Source organism: Camelina sativa, chromosome 19 (assembly GCF_000633955.1).
Source record: "Camelina sativa cultivar DH55 chromosome 19, Cs, whole genome shotgun sequence".
Classification (NCBI taxonomy): Eukaryota; Viridiplantae; Streptophyta; class Magnoliopsida; order Brassicales; family Brassicaceae; genus Camelina; species Camelina sativa.
The window spans coordinates 12,097,307-12,125,077 of NC_025703.1; the positions used below are offsets into that span (position 1 = coordinate 12,097,307).

General features: G+C 34.0%; 4 protein-coding genes and 1 pseudogene across 4 annotated transcripts; 1 reads left to right on the forward strand and 4 right to left on the reverse strand.

Annotated features, from left to right (window-relative positions):
- On the reverse strand, nucleotides 9,820–11,312 carry LOC109130987. Its single transcript, XM_019241250.1, has 5 exons — nucleotides 11,114–11,312; nucleotides 10,788–10,960; nucleotides 10,419–10,701; nucleotides 10,139–10,329; nucleotides 9,820–9,977 (listed from the first exon to the last, which is right to left on the reverse strand). Exons 1-5 carry the CDS (start codon nucleotides 11,278–11,280, stop codon nucleotides 9,820–9,822), a joined length of 972 nt encoding a protein of 323 aa, XP_019096795.1. The 5' UTR covers nucleotides 11,281–11,312.
- On the reverse strand, nucleotides 16,629–17,902 carry LOC104767735 (annotated as a pseudogene).
- Nucleotides 20,550–22,133, reverse strand: LOC104767736. The gene is made up of 6 exons (XM_019240885.1): nucleotides 21,991–22,133; nucleotides 21,532–21,704; nucleotides 21,384–21,436; nucleotides 21,154–21,332; nucleotides 20,881–21,050; nucleotides 20,550–20,707 (listed from the first exon to the last, which is right to left on the reverse strand). Exons 1-6 carry the CDS (start codon nucleotides 22,131–22,133, stop codon nucleotides 20,550–20,552), a joined length of 876 nt encoding a protein of 291 aa, XP_019096430.1.
- LOC104766104 (GLABROUS1 enhancer-binding protein-like 1) lies at nucleotides 25,025–25,756 on the forward strand. The gene is made up of 2 exons (XM_010489920.2): nucleotides 25,025–25,250; nucleotides 25,434–25,756. The coding sequence occupies exons 1-2, from the start codon at nucleotides 25,064–25,066 to the stop codon at nucleotides 25,652–25,654; spliced, it is 408 nt and encodes a 135-aa protein (XP_010488222.1). The 5' UTR covers nucleotides 25,025–25,063; the 3' UTR covers nucleotides 25,655–25,756.
- On the reverse strand, nucleotides 25,896–26,769 carry LOC104766105 (transcription factor bHLH117-like). The gene has a single exon (XM_010489921.1). The coding sequence runs from the start codon at nucleotides 26,757–26,759 to the stop codon at nucleotides 25,896–25,898; it is 864 nt and encodes a 287-aa protein (XP_010488223.1). The 5' UTR covers nucleotides 26,760–26,769.

A 27,771-nucleotide genomic window follows, 5' to 3' on the forward strand; every position in this document is an offset into this window, starting at 1 on the left:
AAGTTGACAGGGAAAGATGTTCCATTTGTTTGGTCACACGAATTTGAGGAAGGCTTTGCAAGCCTGAAGGAGATGTTGACTATTGCGCCATTGTTGGCTTTGCCTGAGTAGGGAGAACCCTATGTGGTTTATACAGATAAATCTAGAGTTGGTTTGGGATGTGTGTTGATGCAGCATGGGAAGGTAATTGCCTACGCTTCGCGGCAGTTGCCGAAGCATGAGGACAACTATCCTACTCATGACTTGGAGATGGGTGCCGTAGTTTTTGCCCTGAAGATTTGGAGATCTTATCTTTATGGTGCAAAGGTACATGTGTTTACAGATCATAAGTGTCTGAAGTATATATTCACTCAGCCTGAACTGAATTTGAGGCAGAGGTGGTGGATGGAGCTTGTGGCAAACTATGATTTGGAGATAGCCTATCATCCTCGTAAGGCTAACTTGGTTGTAGATGCTCTGAGTCGGAAGAGGGTAGCTTTAGCTCAGGAGCAGGAGATTTAGTCTCTGGTAGGAGAGATCGGTGCGTTGAGTTTGTGTGTTGTGTCTTAGGAACCATTGGGTTTGGAGGTTGTTGATAGAGCAGATCTTCTGAGTAGGGTACGGTTGGCTCAGGAGAAGGACTTGGGGCTGGTGAATGCCTCAAAGGATGTGGATTCAGAGTATCAGGTCTCAGATAATGGTACTATCTTGGTGCACGGTCGGATATGTGTGCCCAAGGATAAGGATTTGAGGCAGAAGATCCTGAGAGAGGCTCATGGGACCAAGTTTTCGATTCATCCAGGAGCGACTAAGATGTACCATGATCTCAAGAGGTACTATCATTGGGTCGGGATGAAGAAGGATGTAGCTAGTTGGGTCGCGAGGTGCGACGTGTGTCAGCTAGTGAACGCTGAGCATCAGCTTCCAGGATGGTTACTGAAGAGTCTTCCCATTCCAGAGTAGAAGTGGGATATGATTACTATGGATTTCGTGGTAGGTTTGCCAGTTTCCAGGATGTTTGATGCTATTTGAGTTATTTTGGACCGGTTGACTACNGAGATCTTATCTTTATGGTGCAAAGGTACATGTGTTTACAGATCATAAGTGTCTGAAGTATATATTCACTCAGCCTGAACTGAATTTGAGGCAGAGGTGGTGGATGGAGCTTGTGGCAAACTATGATTTGGAGATAGCCTATCATCCTCGTAAGGCTAACTTGGTTGTAGATGCTCTGAGTCGGAAGAGGGTAGCTTTAGCTCAGGAGCAGGAGATTTAGTCTCTGGTAGGAGAGATCGGTGCGTTGAGTTTGTGTGTTGTGTCTTAGGAACCATTGGGTTTGGAGGTTGTTGATAGAGCAGATCTTCTGAGTAGGGTACGGTTGGCTCAGGAGAAGGACTTGGGGCTGGTGAATGCCTCAAAGGATGTGGATTCAGAGTATCAGGTCTCAGATAATGGTACTATCTTGGTGCACGGTCGGATATGTGTGCCCAAGGATAAGGATTTGAGGCAGAAGATCCTGAGAGAGGCTCATGGGACCAAGTTTTCGATTCATCCAGGAGCGACTAAGATGTACCATGATCTCAAGAGGTACTATCATTGGGTCGGGATGAAGAAGGATGTAGCTAGTTGGGTCGCGAGGTGCGACGTGTGTCAGCTAGTGAACGCTGAGCATCAGCTTCCAGGATGGTTACTGAAGAGTCTTCCCATTCCAGAGTAGAAGTGGGATATGATTACTATGGATTTCGTGGTAGGTTTGCCAGTTTCCAGGATGTTTGATGCTATTTGAGTTATTTTGGACCGGTTGACTACGTCGGCACATTTTCTGGCCATTAAGAAGATTGATGGAGCAGCGGTCTTGGCTAAGAAGTATGTGAAGGAGATAGTCAGGTTGCTTGGGGTGCCAGCAAGCATTGTGTCTGATAGGGATTCCAAGTTCACTTCGGTGTTCTGGAGAGCGTTTCAGACAGAGATGGGCACTAAGGTGCATATGAGTACAGCTTATCATCCCCAGACAGATGGACAGTCGGAGAGGACGATCCAGATGCTGGAGGATTTGCTGAGGATGTGTGTGTTGGATTGGGGTGGCCATTGGGCAGATCACTTGAGCTTGGTAAAGTTTGCTTACAACAATAGTTAACAGGCGAGTATTAGGATGGCTCCTTATGAGGCTTTGTATGGGAGGTTGTGTCATACACCGCNGAAGGATGTAGCTAGTTGGGTCGCGAGGTGCGACGTGTGTCAGCTAGTGAACGCTGAGCATCAGCTTCCAGGATGGTTACTGAAGAGTCTTCCCATTCCAGAGTAGAAGTGGGATATGATTACTATGGATTTCGTGGTAGGTTTGCCAGTTTCCAGGATGTTTGATGCTATTTGAGTTATTTTGGACCGGTTGACTACGTCGGCACATTTTCTGGCCATTAAGAAGATTGATGGAGCAGCGGTCTTGGCTAAGAAGTATGTGAAGGAGATAGTCAGGTTGCTTGGGGTGCCAGCAAGCATTGTGTCTGATAGGGATTCCAAGTTCACTTCGGTGTTCTGGAGAGCGTTTCAGACAGAGATGGGCACTAAGGTGCATATGAGTACAGCTTATCATCCCCAGACAGATGGACAGTCGGAGAGGACGATCCAGATGCTGGAGGATTTGCTGAGGATGTGTGTGTTGGATTGGGGTGGCCATTGGGCAGATCACTTGAGCTTGGTAAAGTTTGCTTACAACAATAGTTAACAGGCGAGTATTAGGATGGCTCCTTATGAGGCTTTGTATGGGAGGTTGTGTCATACACCGCTATGCTGGACCCAGGTGGGGGAGAGGAGCATTTACGGGGCAGATTTTGTTCAGGAGACCTCAGAGAAGGTTCGGGTTCTCAAGCTGAACATGAAGGAAGCTCAGGATCGTCAGAGGAGTTATGCTGATAGGAGGAGGAGAGATCTTGAGTTTCAGGTAAGAGACAGATTGTACCTCAAGATGACCATGTTGCGGGGTCAGAACTGGTCATTGACTCAGACTAAGTTGAGTCCGAGGTACATGGGTCCGTTTAGAGTGATAGAGCGGGTTGGACTAGTGGCATATAGACTGGAGTTACCTGAGGTTATGCGTGCTTTCCATAAAGTTTTCCATGTATCTATGTTGCGGAAGTGTCTCCGTGAGGATGATCAGTTGTTAGCTAAGATTCTCAAGGATCTTCAGCCTAACATGACTTTGGATGCGAGAACAGTGAGGGTTCTCGAGAGGAGGATCAAGGAATTTCGGAAGAAGAAGATTCCTTTGATGAGAGTCCTTTGGGACTGTGATGGTGTTGAGGAGCAAACTTGGGAGCCAAAGGCGAGGATGAAGGCAAGGTTTAAGAAGTGGTTCGATAAGCAATCCGCGACTTGAGCTTGTCTAGCCTGGTTCCATCTGTAATCTGTGGTTGGAGCGGGAATGGGGTATTCCAGCCATCTCTCTTGTTTACTTGGTCACTTGGGATGGTTGGTTGTGCGACTATGTAACAGGATGAGGTGGTGCTCGGGTACAAAGTTTCCGTGAGCCGGGATTTTTGGAGGAAAGTTTCCTGATTTAGAAGTTTCCAAAAGTGGAAAGTGTCGAAAGGGGAAAGTGCGAAAAATTGAAAGTTTTATGGGAGTTAGAATTTGTCCTTTTTAGTGGTTGTGAGCCTTGGAGAGGCTTGTGTGGCCTTAGTGGCGGTCTTTTGAGACATTGTGTGGCATTTGTGGCGGGCTGTTTAGCCAATTGTGTGGCCTTTGTGGCGGGCTGTTTAGTTAGAGTGCCTGTTTTGGCGATCCTCGGGACATATGGTCTTTGTGACGGTCCTTCGGGACAGATGGTCTTTGTGACGGTCCTTCAGGACAGATGGTCTTTGAGACGGTCATTCGGGACAGATAATCTTTGTGACGGTCCTTCGGGACAGATGGCCTTTGTGACGGTCCTGTTTAGGACATTTGTTTGGCCTTGGTGGCGGTCCTGTTTAGGACATTTGTTTGGCCTTGGTGATGGTCCTGTTTAGGACATTTGTTTGGCCTTTGTGGCGGCCCTAGTGGCAGTGAGATGATCTATGTGTGGTCATGAGGTATCCTAGTGAGAGGATATGTGGTTGGTAGGACATTGTCATGTCTTACGCGAGCCATGGGAAGGAAGCCTGGATAGGGATAGAACTCAGGCGTGTTCAGAATTGTTTTCTCGCGACTCTTGGGGGACTTAGGTTTTCCTAGTAATGCCATATTCTGAGACTTTGTGACTTGGGAGTCGGCCTGCGACTTTAACCCGACCCGAAGCCGTCGACCCGACCCGACCCGAAATTTTCGGGTTTCGGTTCAACCAAATTTAGGGTTCGGTTTTATTTAGAAGGATTGAAAATCTAGTTTGGTACCCGACCCAAAACCGACCCGACCCAAAACCCAATTTTTTTAATTAAAACAAAAATTATACCGAAATATATCGTAATTTAACTTGTTTAAACCGGATTTGTACCAATTTGAATCGGTTTTAAGATTTAAACCGGATAAACCCAAGACAAATTCTCATCCAACCCGACCCGAAACCCGACCCGACCCGAACCGATTTTTTGTTTGGTTATGTCGGTGGATTTTTTGAAAACCCGAATACCCGAATAACCGAAAAAACCGCCCCGACCTGACACGTATACCCAAACTCGCATGGCTACTTGGGAGTATGGTTGGTATATCGACTTCGGATGACGAATATTGGATTTCCTTATATATTATGGCATGCGGGCTTAGGCCCGATAAGGAGCCAATATTATGGCATGCAGGCTTAGGCCTGATGAAGAGCCAATAGAAACTCAAGGTTTAGGCCTGTGAGTAAAGGAAAGTCCAAAAGTCGTGAGCAAATAATGCCTGGAGCGTGAGTCTATCGCCTAGAAATGACCTTCTGTAGAACGGTCAAAGGAGTGCGGGCCGTGGAGACGGTCGCACGGGAGTCCTTGGCTGATGGATGTTCAAGATTCAAGGACGAATCTATGTTGGTGGGGGAGACTTGTAGCATCCACAAACCAAAATCCCGGTTTAGAGATTGCATCGGTCGATGCAAGGCCAGTTATGTGCGGACGAGTTTAAGTTGAACGTTGCGTTTTGGGTTTAGGGAAAACCCTTAAACTCGAGTTTTGTCTCATTCGGCGAGTTTGGCCGTTTTTGAGAGAAAAGGTTCTTGAGCGTTCTTGAGGATTTTTGGGTGATTTGAGGCTGTTCCTGTAGAGATCTGTAGCTGGGATCGTTGTAGGAGCTTCCTGGGAGCGTTGTTTTGCTTGTTTAAGGTTCAAAATCTTCTTGACAAAGGTAAGTGCATGACCATGGCTTATCTAAGCTGGAGATTTCTCTGATCTACTTGTTATGTATTGTTAGGCTTGTTAGAATGTTATTTGGAACGTTGGGAAGCTTTCTTGTGGCTTGGGATCGAGTTTTATGGTTGTAGGAATGAAGATCCGGCGAGAAGCTTCGGGAAAAAGGATACTCGGCATGTGCGTCAGTTGATGCACTTTGGGCGTCGGTCGATGCAACTGCGAGGACGGCTCGGTAAACCTAGGGTTTTCGTGCTATGTCGAGCATGCGTCGGTTGATGCAATGGAAGCATCGGTCGATGCAAGTGAACCTTGCATCGGTGGATGCATATCATGCGTCGGTCGACGCAACCCCATACTGGTGTCGATCGATGCATGTTGGGGTTGGGCGATGCTTGGCCCTGGTTTGTTATTGTTGATTGTTGATTGTTGATTGTTGGTTGATGGTTAGAGATGTCTTTATTGCTTGTGTGTATAGCCCAGTAGATGGGAGGATTGCCTTACTGAGTGTTTATAAAATACTAATGCATTGCAATTTGTGTTTGTGGTGCAGGTAAAGGCAAAGTATGATCGTGGAATCAAGGCAATGAAGAGGAGGATGTTCTAGAGACTCGATTGGATATTGTCTGGCATTGCTAAGTTGCTAGAGTTGAGTCATTAGAACATCGTTAGGTTGCTGGTTCTATGATTATTGTTGTTTGGTTATTTGATATTGTTTATGATATGATATTGGTTATTATATGATATTTATTGGATGTTGTTTTGGTTATTTCCGTTGTTGGTTGTGATTGTTGTTAGGTGGCTAGTGGGTATGGGACCACTAGTTGTAGTTGATTTATATATTTATTATTTATTATTATTTAATTAAAAAACGGGTCAGATCGTTTCAATCTTCTATTGTGTTTTGAAGATATTCTATCTTTGAATCATTTGCAAACAAAGAAAATAACAATTTGATTCTCATTTTGTTTTCCAATACCTGTGAACTTTGATTCTTAACGTAAGAAAAACTTCGATTCACATTTATTTAAATATTATAATTAATATATATATATATAAACTTAATAAAATTTTAAAATATTACAGATATGTAAAATTAAAAAAGCTTAAATGCTATATAATATGGTTATATAATAGATGAGTTATAAAGAAGACATGTTGGCATTAATAAAATATCATTAAATTTGTGCTAACACGGGTTAAATCCTCATTTTATTATTTTTCAACACTATTAATATTATAATATTTGACATATAAAATCAAGTTGATTTAACTAAATCATGTAAAATAATTAAATAATTATGAACAATGTGACTTAATCATAGTGTATAAATGACTTCTATGTATTTAGATCCCTTATTTTTTTAATAACAATTAAAAATCAAAATTGAATCTCAAACACTAAACAAAACAAACTAAATATAACAAACAATGGTCATGAAGTATATTACGGGTTAAAAATTTAATATAAGCATTTAGCGGTACAAACAGCCGGAAAATTTAGTTATTCTTTTATTTACAAAACATTCAATATTTAACGAACAAATACAATATAAAATATAAATAATAATAAAAATTATATGCACTCGCGTGGGTTAAAAGCTAGTTATTTGCAAAGTCAAATGCAAACAAAGAAAACAACAATTTGGTTTCCATTTTGTTTTCCAAAACCTGTGAGTTTTGATTTTTAACATAAGAAGAACTTCGATTCAAATTTATTTAAATAGTATAATTAATAAATATAAGCTTAATCAAATTTTAAATTATTATGAATATGTAAAATTAAAAAATTTAAAATACTATATAATGTGGTTATATAGTAGATGAGTAATAAAGAAGACATGTTGAAATTAATGAAATATCATCAAATTTGTGCTAACACGGGGTTAATCCTCATTTTATTAATTGTCAACACTACTATATTAGAATATTTGACATATAAAATCAAGTTGATTTAACTAAGATTGTGTAATAATTAAATCATTAGAAAAATGTGACTTAATAACAACGTGTAAATTACTTATATGTATTTAGATCCCTTATTTTTTTGTTATAATAATTAAAAATCAAAATAGAATGTCAAACACTAAATAAAACAATCTAAATATAACAAACAAATGGTCATGAAGTGTATTGCGGGTTAAAAAAATAATATAAACATTTAGCTGCACAAACAACCAAAAAAATTAGTTATTCCTCTATTTACAAACATCTAATATTTAACAAACAAATACAACATGAAATATAAATAATAATAAAATTTATATGCATGTGGTGTACCGCGGGTTAAAATCTAGTTAATATGATATAATGAAAATTTATCCCATCTATCTATATTATTATTTTTGAAGTACATTTTGTGTTATGCCCTTGAAGTTTTGGTTATTTAATTTATTTTATTTACAACATTAACCCCTAACTATTTTCTTAAAATAACAATTCCTGGAAACTCATTTAATGGAACTGTTTAAATCGACCTAATTTGATACATTCATTGCCATAAATAGTTTGACAACATCTATACATTTCGATTTTTCCAAAAACAACTCTACTACGCATTAAATTTTTAATCCAATAAAAATCTCCAAACCTATTTTAATAGATCTTTAGAGACTGTATGATCTCTTAAATTTAAATGACACAGCCGAGTTTGAGTAACACATGATTACAATCGCAATAATTATTATAACGTTAATAAAGTTCATAAAAACGAAAACCAACTTTAGAAACTCAATAATCGGGTATATTTAACTTTAGCATCAAGAAAAACATTTAATATAATATATACCGTGTTAAGAAACTGAATATTATTATGCGATAATGTTATCAACTCAAATAGGAAAACACTAAAATCTCTCTTTATTGCTACGGATCATAAACTCCATGCTCATCAAGCATTTTCCATGTATAAATATCAACTTCACAAACAAAACACAACACACAACCAAAACCACTAATATGACGGTTTTGAAACACGGGTTAAATCACTAATATGATGGTTTGTTGTTATATAGCGGGACATGTTATTAACATGATGGTTTGAATTAACATTAGTATAAATATAAAATATTATTAATTCAGTTTTGAAATACGAGTTAAATCTTCGTTTAATTATTTAGTCAATACCACTAATATAAGAATATTATACATATTAAATCAGGGTAATTTAACTAAAATATTGTAAAACAATTAAATCATTGGTAAAATTGTGACTTAATCCGACAATAGCTTATAAATTACATATTTATGTGTTTATTTTCCCTATTATTGTTCTAATAATTGAAAATCCAAACAAAATTATTATTTAATTAAACAAAACAAACTAAATATAAAAACAAAAAATATAAAATGTTATTATTTTTTTAAAAATTGTCCCGCGGTACACCGCGGGTTAAAATGTAGTTTTTTTTTTGAAAAGAGGTTATTTAAGGCACTAGGCTCAATATAATTAATTATTAAAACCAATTGAGCAGAAATGAAATGACACAGCCGAGTTAATCCCCTATATATTAATAGAGAAGCACTCTCACAAATAAAGCTGAGGTGTCGCGCTCAGAGAGCTCTTGTACATTTTTTAATAAATGTCCTTACTTCTCATTGTTATTTAGATAAATATGCCACTGAAATATTATGAGCCAATGTTTTTTATATTAGTTTTTAAAAATGAAATATTTAATCAACTATTAAATCCAAAAATATATTTAATTATTATTTTCATAACGTATTTACTTATAAAAAGTAAATTACATTTCACAAGAAAAAAATTTATTTATTTATTTATTACTTTTATCATTTTTCTCATTGCATTTTTAAACTTAAGATTAGTTTAAATTAAATCAATTATTTTAAAAATATTGCTTTATCTATTTAATGGTATAGAGATATAGATAATAATGTGAAATATAAAATATGTGAATTTGATTTTTAGAAACACAAAAAAACATCAAAACTTTCTACACCATATTGAAATTCTTTTTCAAGTTCAAATATTTCACGGGTGAAACATATTTTACAGAATATAAACGCAAATTTGAATAAACTAAAAAAATCTTACTTACATATTTTGTTTTATACAAACAAATCTTATATCTCAAATAATTATTTTATTCATATTATTTTAATGAAATCGATTTATCCCACATTTAATGGTATAGTGATATAGATAATAATGTGAAACATAAAATATGTGAATTTGATTTTTAGAAACAAAAAAAGACATCAAAACTTTCTACACCACCTTAAAATTCTTTTCCGAGTTCAAATATTTCACGGGTGAAACGTATTTTACAGAATATAAACGCAAATTTGAATAAACGAAAAAACTTTACTTATATATTTTTTATACAAACAAATCTTAAATCTCAAATAATAATTTTATTCATATTATTTTATTTAAATCGATTTATCCCGCACATAGTGTGCGGGTTGGTACCTAGTAAAACCAATTATTAAAGAACTCATAAGATAAATTAAGAAGAGTATGAACATATCAATGTATCATAATAGTCTAAGTAGCATTATATTATTGAAAATTCTAAAGTAGAGCTTAAATAATAGGAGAGCATTTTGTCTCAGAAACAACTTCAAATTCTATCTCTATAGTTAAAGTGTCTTTCTTGCCCAAGTATGCCTTTTGAAGCTCAGTTCGAGACATAAAATGACGGTGCCCCCACCCTGGATTTGATTTGATGTGCCAATCCTTAACTGCGTACAGAACACGAAAAGAAGATCCAAGCATGGTTATTTTGAGGCTGCTGAATTCCAAATGAATATATAACTCTACAAATAAATCAGGTTAATATTAAGACTGTTAAGACAATTAGACAAATAACAATGTAATATAAACAGCGTTATGACTTAATTACGTTCCACTGTGACGTGATCGTGCCCAAATGGGTCTAGAAGTCGTAGTTGAGCTTGTGCAAAAACCTTCTCATCTTCTCTTAGTGTTTCATTGTCAGCCAAAATCAGATAAATGGATACCCTTTCGTCATCTACTTTTGCACTTTCGCCATCTGTTTTTGCACTTTCGCCATTGGGATACAAACTTAAAAACCTAGTTATCAATAAATTCGCGCATGTTAACATTCAACTAAACGCGTGAATGCACACATACATATTTTTTTATTGATAGTTGATACTCACCATTTCCTTCCTCCCACTGGTAAAATGCTTGATGTATAAACAAGTTCTTTCAGCTCGGAGAAATTCTTAAGAATCCAATGGAACTTAGGACAAGGGAATTTTTCATTAAAAGATAGGATATCCCAATTGGCAGGGGGTGGAGCAACAATGACATCAACACCAAACTCGCATTGATCTCCTTCAAAGACATATCCATTATTAGGGTCACTGAATGTATCAAGCGGTAGCACTTGCGGCAAACCCCACACCGTTTTAAGTGTATTGAACCGCTTTGATTCTACATCTGGATATTTACATATACACATATTAATGACTAAAATATCTAGAAAACAAACAAATATTTGTAGTATAATACATTTAGATACGTACCTTGAATAGTAATGTACTTGTTTACGTTTTTGTTGAAGACGAAAAAACGGACATCTGCAAACACCTCAGTTTGGGGTTTGGACATGAGGCTTGTGCTATCTATTTCCACATACATTGATAAAAACCCACTACCGTTGTCCTTGTCGTTCCCTTTAGGATATATGATCATTGACCTGAATTTTTCAATACTGCATAAGTTAGGATGATACAATCTTTTATATTATTAAAAGACAAAAAAAAACGATTTCAACTATAGATTATTTTAATTATGAATAATGAGGAAGGTGCGAATATTTGGCACTAGTTGAATACGCAAATACGAATACCAATTGTATCCACCAGAGGAGAAAAGACGGGATTGATATTTTTCATTAGATTTAGAGGAGAGAGTTGAGTTCTCGAGTTGGGAGAAATTTTGGATCTTCAGTGAGTAGGAAGAAGGACTACGTTCTCTCCAGCTCTGCATGGTTGTTGACGATACGTTTGAACACATTATTGAATCTGAAGCGAGTAGAGAAAAGAAGAATCTACCCCCAAAGAAACGTATGTGACAGAAATTACGTACAAGAAGAGATAAAATTAGGGAACTGCCAATATTACTTTCTCCTCTCTATTAGATATACGAAGGAGTCCTAACAAGAGAAGGAGAGATAACTACAAGCAAATAAATAAATAAAAGTACAAATAAAAAAAGCATATAAATAAATATTCCAATATATATCTCTAATCCTTAACTTTTAATAGGAAAAAAATGTGTACTAATGCACGTGTTAATATTCCCATGGGTTAATTATTTATTTCTTTGTAATTTTGGCAGGTTATCAAGTGTCACAAGAATCACAAGAAGAAAACCATTCCCATAGTGTATTTGTTTTTCTATATCAAACAAGTATGGGCAGTTGTCAAAGTACCACAATTTATGTTTTTTTTTTTAAAAATTATCATTACAAAGTTGGGTAATTCTATTAACAAGGATAGTAGGATACTCACAAACAATGGTATATTTAAATTCTATGTCAAAAAGGTTTGATATTCAATTTCTACACTTTTTGTGGTACGTTAGGATATTTCTACTAATCGTATTATAAATATAATTTAATATATAGATATAGTTACTAATCATAATATATAAATAATATAACAAATGTTATCTTTTATTTTTATTTTACATCAGACAAATGTTATCTATAGTTATTTGCTAACGTTGATAAACAGAAAATATTTTTCGATAACAAATGAAATGAAACTGTTAATTAGGAAATAAACAAACCGGAGTATATATACTAGTATTTTTGCAGCAATTTTTGCTCAAAAATACTTTTTGGAAAGATTTTATATTTAATGCATCTATACTATTAATTGGGGAGCACACTTAAAAATAAAAAAATAAAATAAAACTATATGATATATCCATGTTGCCAAACAAACACAATTGCTTGCATAAAAAAAAAAATCAAAAATCAAAAATCAAACATCCGATTTACCAAAAACCAAAAATTCAAATCTTAAAAGTACAGTATATAATCCCGAAATTGTCTCCATAAAACCTCCTAAATCTCAATAATAACCATATCTAACAACATATTTAATATAACAAAAAAACTAACCTTATTAAAATAAAGCTAACTATCTTCACTAATATCTACCTAATTAAAATCGTAATAAATATTCTAAATTTAAGCCAATAAATTAATTAGTTTGTTAAATATGGAAAAATATAATATGTTATTTAAAGAAATCTAACTAATTCATGGATTAAACCTGTAACTAATCTTATTATGATCGTCCAAAATTTTAGCATATTCCACAAAAACTTTATCTTGAAAAAATATTCTTTAAGATTTCATCATATATTCAAACCTAAAATAACAACCAACTCTCTTAACCTATAAATACATTAGTCGAAATCAATACTCAAAAAACACTCAAAGCTTTCACTGCATATCGAAAAGATTTTAACTGCTTTCACCAAAATGGCCAGTCATTTGGTTTTACAATCCTTGCTAAAATCTTTAGTACTGATGTAATGTTGAAGATGATTGTTGTGAAAAGGTAAACAATTCAAATTGCATAGATATCAGATTCATTTATCGGTTATTCACAATTAAAATCATTGATTATTGATTATTTTTCTTTTTCTTATTTTCAGGTTTTAGGCTACAAACTGATTATCAGACTATTGGTGTTACTCAAAACGTTTTATAATTTTCACATTCATTGTTTAGAACAGTGTAAGCATTTAAAATGGGGTTTGGAGCTTTGTGTTGTTTGCTGTTTTTAATTTTTTTTTACAGTTTTATTCTTGGATTTTAAAACTATAACTAACCTTTCACGTATTAATTTTGAATAGATTATATAACAGATACGATTGGCACCACCTTCTTCTAATTTTTATCTCCATTTGGGTAATACTAACCTTTTTTTTTTTAACCTAAAACAAAAGAGGCTGATTAGCTTTTAATCGTTTTACTAATACAATTGATTTTGTAAAGTATTTGATCAAGTTCTCATCTTTTTGTTTATTTCCTTCCTTGAAAAGTCGTAAATGTTATGATGTCTGGAGTAAATAATCCTGTATAAAGCAAACTTCACTATATTCAAACAAGTACATGATTAAGACTGAACCTCAAAAATGAAAAGCTTAAAATGATATAGAGCTGTTGTTGTTCTTACTATATAAACTTCTAGATGAAAGGTATATAAATTAATCGCATTTTCATAAGAATATTAGAGAAACACATAACAAATCTATAAATATAGTAAGTAAAATACCTTATTGACGATGGTAATAGTGATTGAAGGGCCTTTTCTTCTTTCCATAATAACGAGTTGTCAATAAGACCTTATTGGAAATGAGGCCTTGGGAATTATATAGAACACAAATAGTGATCTTTATTATACCGGGATTGAAGTCGCAACAAGTGCAGGTAAATTTACAATGGGCTTCTTTAGTTTTGGCCAGCAATGCTTGGGGTTAAATTAAATTAGTCAAATTTATATTATTAATAAAAAATTTAACTATCATATATCTTCTCATCATTTTTAATAAAAAGGTAAATTTAATTAAAAATTACTAATATTATATAATTTACATCTACATAAATTTTATCTCTACATTAATACAGTATGATACATTCTATACTTGAATTTCTTTGTGCACATAAGTCTTTAGGATTAAGGTCTAAACCATTAAAGAATATTATAATCCACGGGTTAAGTGGACGGATTAAGCATAGAAAATTTTCTATTTGTAAAAAAATTATTATATGTTAAGAAATATGAGTTTTTCTAAATTATGTTTAAAAGCTTAGGAAATTTAATTATTAAAAGCTTAGAAATATGAGTTTTGTTGTTTTATAACTGGTTTATCACTAATCTGGGTTCGCATCATGTCGATCTAAAGCGATTATTATTTTAAACATTCAAAATTTTGATGAATGCAAACTAAAGATATGTGCGAGTCTGAATCTCTTACCTATTTTTTGATATGTTGGATTAAAATATATAATCTTAAATGGGTATTAAAACCAAAGTTATAAAATAGCAAAACATGACATACATGAGACTATGGGACGGGACGGGTTCTTGACCCAAAATAGCCCTACCACATTTTTCTTATTATTTTTTCATATAGAGATCTTCTTGCTTATAACAGTTTCAAATCCGATCATTTCTTTTATTTAAACCAAATTAAAAATAAATTAATTACTAAACTGGTACAAATTCTGGTTTTGAATCTATTAACATTTCCAAAATGTCTATGAAAATAAACCTGCACTTACGTATTGAAAACATAATAATAATTTTACACTAGTTGACTTTAATATTGGTTACCAAAAATTTTAAAATTAATTATAGGTAAGATTGAAAAAAATAAGGAAATCTTTCTACCTCATTCAAACATAAATATATGATTCTCTTTCATTTTTATTTGAATTTATATTTAAATTATCTTGAATTATTCTATAATACATTTAGTTAATAAAAACTGTGATTTTTTCTTCATATGATGTAATACAAAATTTTTAAAATGAACATATATTACTCAATAGATGAATCAAAAAATACGGGTACAATATCCCACATCGCATAAAAAATTGGGCAATAGTTTAGAGTCATACTATAAAAGAGACAAAAATGATTCATAATACAAATGAGTAGAAAGCTTGATTTATCAGGCATTCAAACTTAAAAAAAAATATTTGGTTTATTCCGGTTCTTTATTTTAAATCTTTTTAAAAAATTAAATATTATAAATATTAATATTTTATAAAAAGTACAAATATTATAAATATTTATATTTGTTTTGAAAGTTAAACTTTATAAAATGTTAAAAATATTAATAATATTTAAACTTTTATGAAGTTTCAAATATGATAAATATTTAAACTTTATAAGAAATTTAAATATTATAAATATTTCAACTTTTAAAAAAGTTAGAAGACTTTTAAAATAGTAATAATATATTTAAACTTTTACGAAACTTCAAATATGAGAAGTAGTCAACCGTTTTAAGAAGCGTCAATCTTATAAAATGTAAATGATTACAACCTTAATAAGTAACATATCAACTCAATCTAATATTTATAATAAAAAAATATTAATAATTAAGATTAGATAGTGCGAGTTAAAAATCTCGGAACGGAGTTATATAGCGGGATGGGTTTTGTCGATATTTATATAAATTTTAAATATCATTAATTTGGTGTTAAACGGGTAAAACATCATTTCATTATTTTGTTAACACTATCGGTATCCAAGAATAGACATATCTAATTAAATTGATTAATAAATATTATGTAAAAATAAATTATACTGCAGTATTATATGGTTTAAACCATAAAATTATTAATTATTATATAGTTATAACATATTTAACCAACAAATACAACTTATAATTTAAATGTTTTAGTTATAAATAATTTGTCCCGCGGTATACCGTGTAGGCATATCAATTAGGGCTAAAGCCCGCGGGCTGGCCCGGTCCGGTCCTGAAAAACACCAGGCTTGGGCTTAAATATATATGTCCAGAAAAAATCCGGTCTTTTGGACTCAGCCCGTTTGGGCAATTGGGTTTTTCGGGCTTAGCCTGACCGGGCTCGGACCAGCCCGAAAAGCCTTTAAACAAAAATATCTGTACCTTTTTGTTAACATTTTTGTTTTATTGCAATATTTGATTAATAATTTATTGTAAATAAAGTTGTAAACTCTAATCCTACCTTTCATATTTATTTAATTACCATACTTAATACTTTTAAAATTTTTATCTATGATGTTTTATATGAACTATATAATTGTTTATTTGGTTAAAGTATCGAAATTTTATTTAGTTTTAAACTTTTTCTATTAAATTAAATTGGTTGTAGTAAATATAGATGAGTTATTAAATTTTTGATTAATTTGTTTTATAGTACACCATCAAACACTACTTTTTAAGGCTTATAAGTTTAAATTTTTGATCAGTAAGATAAGCCCGAAAAAGCTCGAAAAGTCTTGTAGTCCTGTTAGGGCCGGGCTCGGGCTTTGAAATATAGGCTCGGAAATATTTCGGGCCGGACCGGACCGGACTCAAACATATGCGGGCTTTACAGGTTTCGGGCCAGGCCAGGCCGGGTCAGCCCGATTGATACCCCTAATACGGCGGGTCCTAATTTAGTATATATAAATAATTTAAGAAAAACAAGGATATCCACGAGCAAAATAAAATAGCTAATAAGATAATGGAACAGAAAACAGAGTAGTACTAGTACACACATGGAACAGATGATCCTAAATAGGTCGAGCTTAGATTTAAGCTGAGTGTTTAGTGACAGAGAGAACTTTAAATTCGACCTCTATGTTCTAAGTATCTTCTACGTCCAAGTACGCCTCTCGATGTTTAGCTAAAGACAAGAACTCTACAACACCCCACCCTTTGCTCGATTCCGTGTACCAACAGTTAACTAAAAGAACAAGGAGTGTATATGTACATTAGTTAATGACTTAAGTAGGAAAACTATATATATTCATCATAAGTTAAAGAACGGGTATTGAATCATCTATTGAAATGATTTGATGACATACTTCTTGTTGTGACATGATTTGATCCACGGGGATCTATAATCTTCACAAGCGCTCGCGCGTAAATCTTCTCATCCGCCTTTACTATTTCAGTGCCATCTAAATTCAAAAAAATTGATAGCCACTTGCCCGTTTCTCTATCTTCTCCCTTTGGATGCAACTGAAGACACCTAAAAAACATTATTGTGCCCGGTTACCACTGATGGACATGTGTATATATATAAAAAAAAAAATTGACTCACCATTTTCTTTCTCCGATTGAAAAGCTATTTGACAAGTAAAATTTCTCTTTAAGCACCGAGAAATCTTTAACACTCCAGGAGAACTTTGGAAAAGGAATCTCGTCAAAAGAGACAACTTCCCACTTGGTAAAGGGTGAAGCAATCACCACATCAACACCAAACTCACATTCTTCTCCCTCGAAGATATATCCATTTTTAGGGTCACTGAATGTTTCCACCGAAACCACTTCCCCATACCGTCCTTAATGCATTGAACCGCTTTACTTCAACATCTAATGTTCATATGCATATACTGATTTACATATTAATCAACTAATATGTATGTATATAGAGAGAGGGCTAAGTGGGTACGGTACGTACCTTGTATTGAAAAATATTTGTTTTCTTTCTTGTTATAAACAAAAAACGTGAGATATGCAAACACTTCTATCAGTGTGGATGAGAGGCAGGTTTTGTCAAATTCCACGTACATTGAAATAAATCCGCTTCCATTGTCACTTTGGTTTCCGTTGGGTATATAACCAATCTCCTATGTATAGTATTTTAGTTTAAAAAAATAGGTCACAAAAGAACAAGCTTACTTTCTTCAAATTGAAATAGATAATAAGAAAGCATAGTATGTTTACAATGATGAAAAATGCAATCAGACTATAACAAATTCACGTACCAGTTATATCCACCAGACAAGAAAAGACGGGATTCGTATTTGTCGAGAGTAAGCTGAGAAAGTTTGTTAATCTTGAGGGAATAAGAGGAAGGAGGATGCTCTCTCCAGTTCTTCAAAATTGTATAATCTGCTGCTAATGAACCCATTCTATACTATCCTTCATCCAACACGGTGAAGCAACCATATATAGAGCCGATTGTTAATAAATGGAGAGAAATAGAAATGATAAATCAATATTAGTATGACTTGTGAGAGCAAAGGTGTTTTGGAAATTGTGCTATAGGGAAGGTGGAGCAGTCTCAAAAAGGTTATAACGACTTCATGCAAAAACGAAGAGTCGCGACTCATGAGTGTCCAAACATTTGACAAAATATGTCTACATTTAATGTAATGTAATTTTCCTCTTCTTAGATTTTATCTACACATCACTTTTGTCACGTCAAAATATATACTGTCTGCAATGTCATAGAGAAAGTTCGAATCCGGATTCCGTTAGTATATCTGGGATCAATTCACCCCATTATATAGCCAATGGTCTAAAATTACCAAAACTCTTTTTTTTCTTTTTTTTTGTCAACCACCAAAGCCCTTTTCTATATCAATAGTTTCTGGAAAACCCATAAGCCATAGCAAAACATATTCAAAATCAAAATATTCGAAGAACATGAAGCAAAGAGAGGGATAGAAAAAGATAATCGATCTAAATTTCTAACAGCGAAGAGAAAATCTGATTTAGAATTTAGAAATATCAATTAAACAAACCAGAGCTAGCTCGTTTTGTCTTTTATATATATCCTCTAAAGACTGGTGAGAAGTTGAGAGCTAGTGAAAAATTTGACGAACCTGAAGCAAAGAGAGACAGAGAAGTATGGTCTTTGGGATGGAATGCGTCACCGGAGGGCATTGAAATGAAACATTCCAATGGGGCCCCCACTTTCTAAGGGCTTCACCTTTACATATTTTTTGGTTATATATGTTTATGCATGGTAATTTTGCATAATATATATGTAAAAATAATAAGTTTGTTGAGTACATTTTGTAGAAAAGTATAAAAACTATATATTTGTTTACAAAATATTCAATTATTTTAGTTTTTTTTTAGGATGTCACACTATTAGTATATTTTTAAATAAAATGTTTGTTCAAATTGATTTTTTTTTTCACTTTATAGTTAATAATATTATAAAAATTAGTAATTTTTTCTTATTTTGTATGGGGGCCGAATTTTATTGGTCCGGCTCTGCACTTAGTTCTAGACTTCTAGGGTTGGATAGGAATAATCTTCTATATTTAAACGAGAAATTAAATTATGTGTTAGATAAAATCTGAGAAGAGATCGATTATCTTCAAAAATTATGATGATGGACGATTATCTTTTTCTATCCCTAAATTCTAAATTCTAAATGCTTCATGTCCGGATATCAATTGGTTTATCTTCAAAATTAGAATTTACAATTTGAAATAAATACAGTATCAGTATGTTTCTAAGATAATTATGTGCTGACATACTGTATAATTATTTTCAAAAATTATGTTAAATATGTTTGTCAAGAGAGCATTTGTTTTTCCTGTGTCCTTTCTCCCTGAAAGTGTGGCAGGAGCTAATTGAGGGCCTCCTCGGGGACATATACACAGCAAGATGGTCTGAAGTCATCTCCTTACTCACTGGCAACGAGTTGGATAAGACAACCAGGTTTCTCTTGGGTTACACCTTCCAGAATACGATTTACTCCGTGTGGAGGGAGCGCAATGCTCGACGACATGGGGAAACACCGGTTCAGGAAGCAGCGCTACTTCAACTGATCGATAAAAACGTTCGCAACCGATTTAGCACCATTTGGAGGGGGCCATTTTCTTCAACCTTGGTTTGCTGCTACTCTCTACCGGTATAATGCTATGTTTTGTATAATTGCTCTGCTTTATGTTCTTTACAACTGGTTTTAAAAAGTTAAACACAAGCTTTATATAACGTTTTTTGTTTTGAATATAATTTAACATTTATTCAAAAAAAAAATGTTTGTCAATTGTCAAAATTTAATTGTTCGGATATCAATTGTCAAACGCATTTTAAGAATCCTAAAGTTACCAAAAATAATTAAATGTGAACAAAAATCTCATATGTAAATTGGACTTTAATGCATTTAAAAGATCTAGTGATCCCGGGTGATCTGTTCTGCATCAACTTTTAGTTATTTTGCAGGTAACGTACATCATAGTTATTACTTGACTCTCTCTTTTTTTTTAATGGTGCTTTCCTTAACTGTTTGATGGTTTTGATGCGACATATTTGGGTAAATATGAGCAGTGGTATAGAGATTTCTAATGCAAGTTATAAGATAATTCGCTTTAATATGAATAATTTTGGTTTAATTTGGTTTGGTTCGTTTTTTTTAGCACAGCATAATCCACCAATAACCTTACAGTGAATTGTTGGACACAAAAAGCTAGTAATTCTCACCAAAGGTAAGCTCATCTTTTTGTAAATGATACTCCCTCGTTTCAAAATATAAGATGTTTTAAAGAAGTTTTTTGTTTCATAATATAAGATGTTTTTAAGTTTCTATGCAATTTTTAGATTAATTTAGTATCTACGTGTTTTAGTTAAAACATCCTATATTTTGAAACGGAGAAAATATATATTTCACCACTTGTTTCTTTTATACAGTATGTATTCAAGTTCTCTTTCTTCAATTTGTATTTGGTCATATATAGGTACGAAATATAAAATAAACTAAAATAAAACCTAAAAAGTATCAGTAAAATAATTTAACGCATGTTTTTCTAAAGCAGAATTTAGATACTGGGAGAGTATTTGGTGGAAGAAACAACTGCAAATTCAATCTCTACATTCAAAGAACCCTCGTTGTCCAAGTACGCCTCCCGAAGTTTATCTAAAGACGCAAATGTAGACCAACCAAAGCCTAAGTTTAGCTTTGTGTACCAGTAGTTCACTGCAAAACATAGTTAGAATATATATAAGCAGGCTTATTAATAAAAAATAGTCAACAAGGGACGAAAAAGAATAATGAATGAACATTATTAATTAGATTCATGAACCAATGAAGAGTAAACAAAAACAATCAAAGAAACTAGAAGATGATGATGTAAATAGTGTTCAACATACAAGTCCCAGACATGTGATTAGTGGTTCCACGAGAATCTACAATTCTGAGATGTGCTCGCGTGTAGATTTTCTCCTCTACGTTGGGTGTCTCAGCATCCCTTAGAGTCAAATAAATGGATATGGACTTGCCTTTGGCTCTAGCATCGCCGTTCGGGTACAGTTTTAGAAACCTATATAACAATTTGCTGCCCTTGTTAACATTCACAGATGCAGATGTATGTGTACAAATTAATAATATGGAAAAAGCAACCAAATTTTTCTTAGACTCCTCACCATTGTCTTCCTCCTACCAAAAAGTTATCCGAGTTGTAAGAATCCTCTTTCAACTCTTTAAATTTCTTGAGAGTCCAGGAGAACTTGGGATTAGGGATTTTCTGATTAAAGGACACGACTTCCCATTTAGCAAGGGATGGAGCAACCAATACGTCAACACCAAATTCACATTGCCCTCCCTCAAAGATATATCCGTTTTTAGGGTCGTTGAAAGTTTCAAGAGAAAGCACTTGAGACATTCCCCACACCGTTCTCAATGAACTGAACCGCTTCAATTTTGTATCTATAAAAGTGAGATCATATATATTGTTGATGAGTAAAGTAAAAGAGAAGCGAAAGACCAATGTATATGACAAACATGGAGTATTAATTAGATACCTTTAATAGTAAAGTATTTGTCTGCTTTCTTGTTGTAGACAAAGAATATGAGATATGCAAACACATCAGTTAGTGGTGTTGACAAGAGGTTTGTGCTCTCAATCTCCACATACATGGAAATAAATCCACTCCCTTCATCTTTTGCGTTTCCTTTTGGATATATGACCAATCTCCTAAAAAACAATTCGAACAAAATTATATATAGGGCAAATAATTCTCTGTGCTTCATGAAATATGTGAATACATATCATCAAATATTTAGAGTTCTATGTTTTACAAGTATATATATATAAACACAAACCACAATTCCAGTCAAATTCTTATCTCCAAACTACTCACTAAAGTGAACTCTTTTGTATATCCAGCTCTTCTTCATGTTTCTTGGAAACTATACAATTGATTATTAAGTATACAATAAGTGAAAAAAGAAGATTTTTTTTGGTGACCATACGTACATACCAGTTGTACCCGCCGACCGCGAAAAGACTTGATTCGTATTTGTCATCGTTGAGTTCTGTAAGATTTTCAAACTTGATGGAATATGAAGAAGGAGGATGTTCTCTTAATAATGACGTTTTTGTGTCCAGTACCGCGTTGCCCATCTTTTTGAATCTTAGAGAGAGAAAAAAAAGACTTAACTTAATTAGGGTTCCTTGATAATGATATCAATCTTCGATTTATATATATTATTATTTCAACTGCAACGAAGCCAAAAAAAAAAAAGTAAAGGAATTAAAAACAAAAATAAAATAAATAAATCTATATATATAAAGTTAACTTTTTTCTCCTCTGTTCTACCTCCTAAGCAATATTATATTTTTTAAACTTTAAAATAAACTTAACATATTCATTTAAAGCATATTTGTGTTATTTATTTATAATTAATAGAAAGTTTAAATAAATAAAAAAATTAATTATGTAAAATAAATGAAAATGTTAAAATAAAATAAAAACAATACTATAATTTTAAATTAGTGGTAATAATATAATTTAACTTTTTTTTAAAAACTGAACATAGTTTAAAATTTTAAATGTATTATTAGAATGGAAGTAAATTTTAAAGTCATGGTAGAAAAAAAATTTAGGTAATTGTATTTATAAAAATTTTAATATGAAGTATAAAATTGAAAGTGAAATATTTGTTTATAACATGAACAAAAAAAAAGTTGATAGTTCATAAATTGAATCAAATGCTTTTAATCCCAATTTGAGTATTGAAATATAGTAATTACAGCGAAAATAATTCTAATATTTTTTGAAAATCAAGTTACAGTATAGTATGTGTTATATGTGAGCCAATAGAAAGTGAAAAAAAATATGTGTCGAATGGCAACGAGTGCATCATAGATAGTGACGAAAGAATTGTAGATAAAAGTGTTTGAACATAAATTACTAAAACTTGCAAAGATAATAATGTAATACATGACTAATTAAAATAGTTGACATCTCACTTTTTGTGTGAAACAAATGAGTTTGTAGAAAAATACATGAAATATATTATTAGATTCCAAATATGGTTTAACCGGCCGTATAATCATAGAAAGTGAGATAAGATAGATACATCACGAATTGATCGAAAATTCTTCTATGATATGCTGCTTTTGCTTTGATGAGTAAAGCAAGCTCGATAAAGATGTTATATCGATATGATATTATATATGTACAGTTACACTAAGTAATGTTCATAAGATTCAGTATATTCAGATTTTATACAGAATAGTTTTATTTTAGTAACAATATCTAATCATAAATGATATATACAATTAAGTCAACAATCAATAATCAACATCAAAGTTTTCAATAATGTTTTCATTGAATATGAATAAAAAAAAAATGTTTTTAAAGATAAAAGATCATGATGTACTCATCAGTGCCGTTTAATATTCCTGCGAATTTTTAAGGTTATTTTAGTTACCACCTCATATATAACAAATTATTTATTTATCAAAGAAACATTATCGTCAATAATATATTAGTAAAGTATGTTTAGTGTTTATATAGATTAATAATTAAAACTTTAAATGATTATATTTGAGCTCAAAAATCTCATTTAAAAAAAATTAAAATTAAAATTTCGTGTGCTGGTACAAATTCTAATAAATAAATAAAGATATGTGGAATATGGAATTGAAACTTACGGTTCATTTTTTTTGGTAGAACAAAGGGAGTAGACTCCCCTAAATTATTAAAGAAAAAATATACTTAAATACAAACAGTCTGTCTGTGGTGTAACATAACCACTAGTATCCTGCGAGAGCAAATCCGCAACACAAAGTGGAGTAACCTCAAACAAATGAAAACCAAGCTGTAAAGAAAAAGCATAGGAAGCTAAACCATCAACAAGACGATTAGCTTCTCTATGCACATGCGTAACCCGGACCACCCAGTCCATTGATATAAAGTCATGGCATAGTCTTACCAGGAAAGACAGCGGATGAGTCGCACCAATCCCTGTCTGTAAGAACCCCACCACTATCTCACTATCCACCTCCAACTCTAACCGCTTAACTCTCTTATCCCATGCCACACACAATCCTAGTAGACACCCCACAATTCCGCTATTGGAGCTGAGGAAACACCAATGTTAAAAGAAAAGCCTGCTTGCCAAACCCCTGTCTCATCTCGCAAGACACCACCTGCAATTGCTAAACCCGGATTCCCTCTTGAAGCGCCATCGGTGTTCATTTTCCACCACCCCCTCTGTGGACGAGACCAACCTATTAACCTCTCCTCCCTTTCTGGGTCCGATCATCCTCTTAGCTTAGTGAGCCAGTTCTATCTCTCTAGCCAAGTCCTTAAGAAACTTCACCCTGTCCCTGCATTTGCCTTGCACCTCAAACACATTACCACACCACTATTTCCACCCCACCAAGTCCCAACACTGAACAAAAAGAATTGAAACTTACGGTTCTTGATAAAGATTGATCTTTGATTAATCTCACATTTAACAAAAAAAAAAAAGAATTGAAAACTCAAATCGTTGATGACGTGTGTATAAAATTGGTTACAAAAACGGGCTTTTATGGCCATATTGGCGGCGGCCATGAGCCGAATTACACAGCATGTAGAGTTTAACACTTTAAACCTGATTTTGATGTATAAAAAATCAAGGATCCCTCTCACCTATACCATGAATATCCAAAGCCTCTCTCAACTCAAGAAACTCTTCCCCAAATCCGAATACAAATACGTGAGTTTGGTTTTTGATGTGATGTTTCCACTTACCAATTGGGAAGTTGTATCTTTCTACAAATTATCTTAGACGGTCAACAAATTATCTAAGTTGGAAGAGCATTACTACATATGAGAGCACTTCTTTCTTTGTGGATTTAGCCATCATGTTCGGTTCAGTTTGGTTATTAGGTTTCCATATTCTTCTAGAACCGGTGATAAAACCCACGTCCGCTGAACAAAAAATTTCCATATTATTTTTCGTTATAGAAACTTACTCTGTAAAAATAAAATTGACAAATATATAAAAATTGACGAGAGAACAAAAATCGAGTCTTCTAAGCTCAAATCTCAAACAACAATGGCGGTTCCGATTCACTTCCTCATCAACTCTCCACATGAATCATCTGACGACGAGTTCAACCTTTCCGAGATTTCCTATTCATCTGATGACGACGAGTCCATGGAAGAAGTCGAATCGTCCGAGTTAGTCAACACAAACGCAGGATCTCTCTCTTCTCCTCTCTCCAACCTCGAACATGACGAAGGTACTTACACTCATCACTCTGTTTTCCTCTGTTTCTTCTACTCTGAAAAAAAGAAAAAAACATCGATCCAGTTCTGTGAGATTGTTGTAACGTAAACTGATACTATTTTTGGTAGATTTAATTTTGAGAACCTTGTGTAATCATGTTCGTATCAACGTTTTTTGAGTATGCGTTTTTTTACAGAAACTGAGGATGAGTTTTGGGTTAAGTATCCGTATCTGAAGGAATTGGTGGAGATTATTGTATCTCAAGGTTTGATTTCTGAAGACGATGCTTTTGAGAGAGTGAAGCTTATTGGTGATGACAAGGCTAAAGAGTTGAATGATGGGTGGAAAGCTTTGTGTATCAAGGAGCAAGATTTGGGTAACGAGATGCTTGATCTACTTGCTTCCACCATGAAATGAAGCGACTTTGGTTTATAATCTGTTTTTGTGATCTGTGTGAAAACTTTGATCTTTTGATGTGTTCGTTTATGTTTTGGTTTATGAACTTTTAAATTATGAAACATTCAGCTGAAGTTTTTCATTTACTCAAAACAATGGCGTAATACTATATCAAAACTCTTGAGTTCCATCGCCATTAAAAACGCTATGTAGCTTTCTATGATCATTGTAGAAGAAAATGAAAGCAAAAACAGAGTTGTGTTCAGAGGTTTCTGGTCATAGCCTTGAGTGTAAGAAGCTGTTCGTAAGAGAAGACGCAAAGACCGTGAGTGGAGAGCACGTTTCGTGAACCTGGCGAGTTCGCAAGAACCTGTAGGATCTGTTGACGCGTCAGAGATTTAAGCAGATCGGATTCTCCAACTTCTCCGACGGTGTTGTAGACTGATTCAAGAGGCATCCAAAGGAGTGAAGCGATTTGAGCTTGGAGAAACTTAATGTACTTGTGAGCTTCTTCTAGAATCGCCGCTAAACTCATTTTTCTCTCCCACGGCATGAGTTTCTCAAGTGTTCTGATCTTGTTAGAGATCTTCTTACGTTTGTTGCGACCGCCGTCGTTGGTGTTGTGTGACGAAGACGCCGTCGGAGAACCAGAGGTGGTTGACGAATTAGTAGAAGAGTGAAGCTTCTTGTGACGTTTCGCGGCTGGAGGAGGGGAGAGAGATGGAAAGAGCTTCATCGTCGTCAGTGTCGGCTCTTCAACGGCGGTTGTTGTTGTTTGTTCGATGGATTTGAGATCTGGCAAGTGAAGAAACGGTGCGGCGGCGGAGGAGTCGTTGTTTGGAAAGAGCTGATCGAAACGAATGGGTTCGTAAAAGAGGTTCTGATCCAAACGAGGTGATTCAGAGAGGTGGTGACGGTTGAGGAGAGAGAGAGTTGAGTCGAGGAAGAGCGAGTCTGAAAGCGAGAGAGACGAGTCGAGGTAGTGGTCGGAGAAAGTGAAATCGGAAGGTGGGAACGGTGGTAAGGAATCGAAGCTTCGTGAGTAGTCCACGACGGTTGGTTTGTACTCTTCTGGAAGCGGTGGTAAGTCAGTGAGCGAGTCGAATTCGTAAGCTGAAGACTCCATTTTTTTTCTCCTCCGGTGGAAGCCAAAAAAAAAAGTGAGAGAGGAGAAGAAGATGATGAGAACGAAGCGTGTGTGAAATAAGAACAGAGAGATATCCACGTGGCTTTTGATGATTGGGTGAAGGGGAGAAAGAAGGAGAAAAAAAAAAGAGAGTTATCGACGTGGCAGATGATGATTGGGTGAATTGGAATAGGCGGCGACACGAGGAACGAAGGCGATTCTGTTAATATGTTTTTATTGTCGACTGTTTGTCGCTGAGGTACCAATTGGTCAGGCGGTTTCAGGGTATTGTACTGAATAAAATATGAACCGTTGGATCAGATGAGACTCTGATCCTAGGGACAGGGATTTTTGTCAGGTAGTGAAACAAATTCTGATCTACGGATTTGTGCCATTCGTAATGATGTTTTTTGTAAAGCTTTTTTTTTTTGGGAGGCAAAGGCACGTGTACTGTTTCTTTAACCGTGAATGCCAAAGTTTCTGGTAAATCAAATTCGTAATGTTTTTTTCTTTTTCTTTTGTTGCATTACTTTAACAGAGAAATTGTTTAAAATATAAATGAATTTGAGTGTATTATAGAGAATGGAAAGAGAAATTAGAATGAACCATTGTTAAATATTTCGTTCTTCTTAAAAAAACGTTATGAGAAACTGAATTTTAAAACTAGGCATGTAACACAAGAATTTGGAGAGGATAAAGCGATTGCACGTGTGTGTATGTGTGTGTGTCCAAGGTTGACGTGAATGTTATATCGCCGCATACACACTATGATGGCACAAATTGATATTTTAAACACGATTGTGTAGATTGTTTCTGTTTGGGCTAAGAGGCCCACTAAATATATATATGCACGATGATGGAAAGAAAATATTTCAAAACCTTTGTATTGACCATGTTATTTTCAATGTACTCAATGCATTTTCTCTACCTTAGGCGTCTGTAAAATGAATGAAGTGTTACATTCTTGTTATTTTGGACCCGATGTTTACTTTTTTTTTTTTTTTTTTTTTTT

Excerpts from the sequence above, each read along its gene's own strand:
- LOC109130987 (XM_019241250.1), bottom strand. The coding sequence starts at position 11,280 with ATGTGTTCAAACGTATCGTCAACAACCATGCAGAGCTGGAGAGAACGT. Across the intron at positions 10,961-11,113 it reads TCCTCTGGTGGATACAATTG|GTCAATGATCATATATCCTA; the intron begins GTATTCGTATTT and ends TGAAAAATTCAG. Across the intron at positions 10,702-10,787 it reads CAAGTACATTACTATTCAAG|ATGTAGAATCAAAGCGGTTC; the intron begins GTACGTATCTAA and ends GTAAATATCCAG.
- LOC104767736 (XM_019240885.1), bottom strand. The coding sequence starts at position 22,133 with ATGGGCAACGCGGTACTGGACACAAAAACGTCATTATTAAGAGAACAT. Across the intron at positions 21,705-21,990 it reads GCGGTCGGCGGGTACAACTG|GAGATTGGTCATATATCCAA; the intron begins GTATGTACGTAT and ends ATTGTTTTTTAG. Across the intron at positions 21,437-21,531 it reads CAAATACTTTACTATTAAAG|ATACAAAATTGAAGCGGTTC; the intron begins GTATCTAATTAA and ends TCACTTTTATAG.
- LOC104766104 (XM_010489920.2), top strand. The coding sequence starts at position 25,064 with ATGGCGGTTCCGATTCACTTCCTCATCAACTCTCCACATGAATCATCT. Across the intron at positions 25,251-25,433 it reads CAACCTCGAACATGACGAAG|AAACTGAGGATGAGTTTTGG; the intron begins GTACTTACACTC and ends GTTTTTTTACAG.
- LOC104766105 (XM_010489921.1), bottom strand. The coding sequence starts at position 26,759 with ATGGAGTCTTCAGCTTACGAATTCGACTCGCTCACTGACTTACCACCG.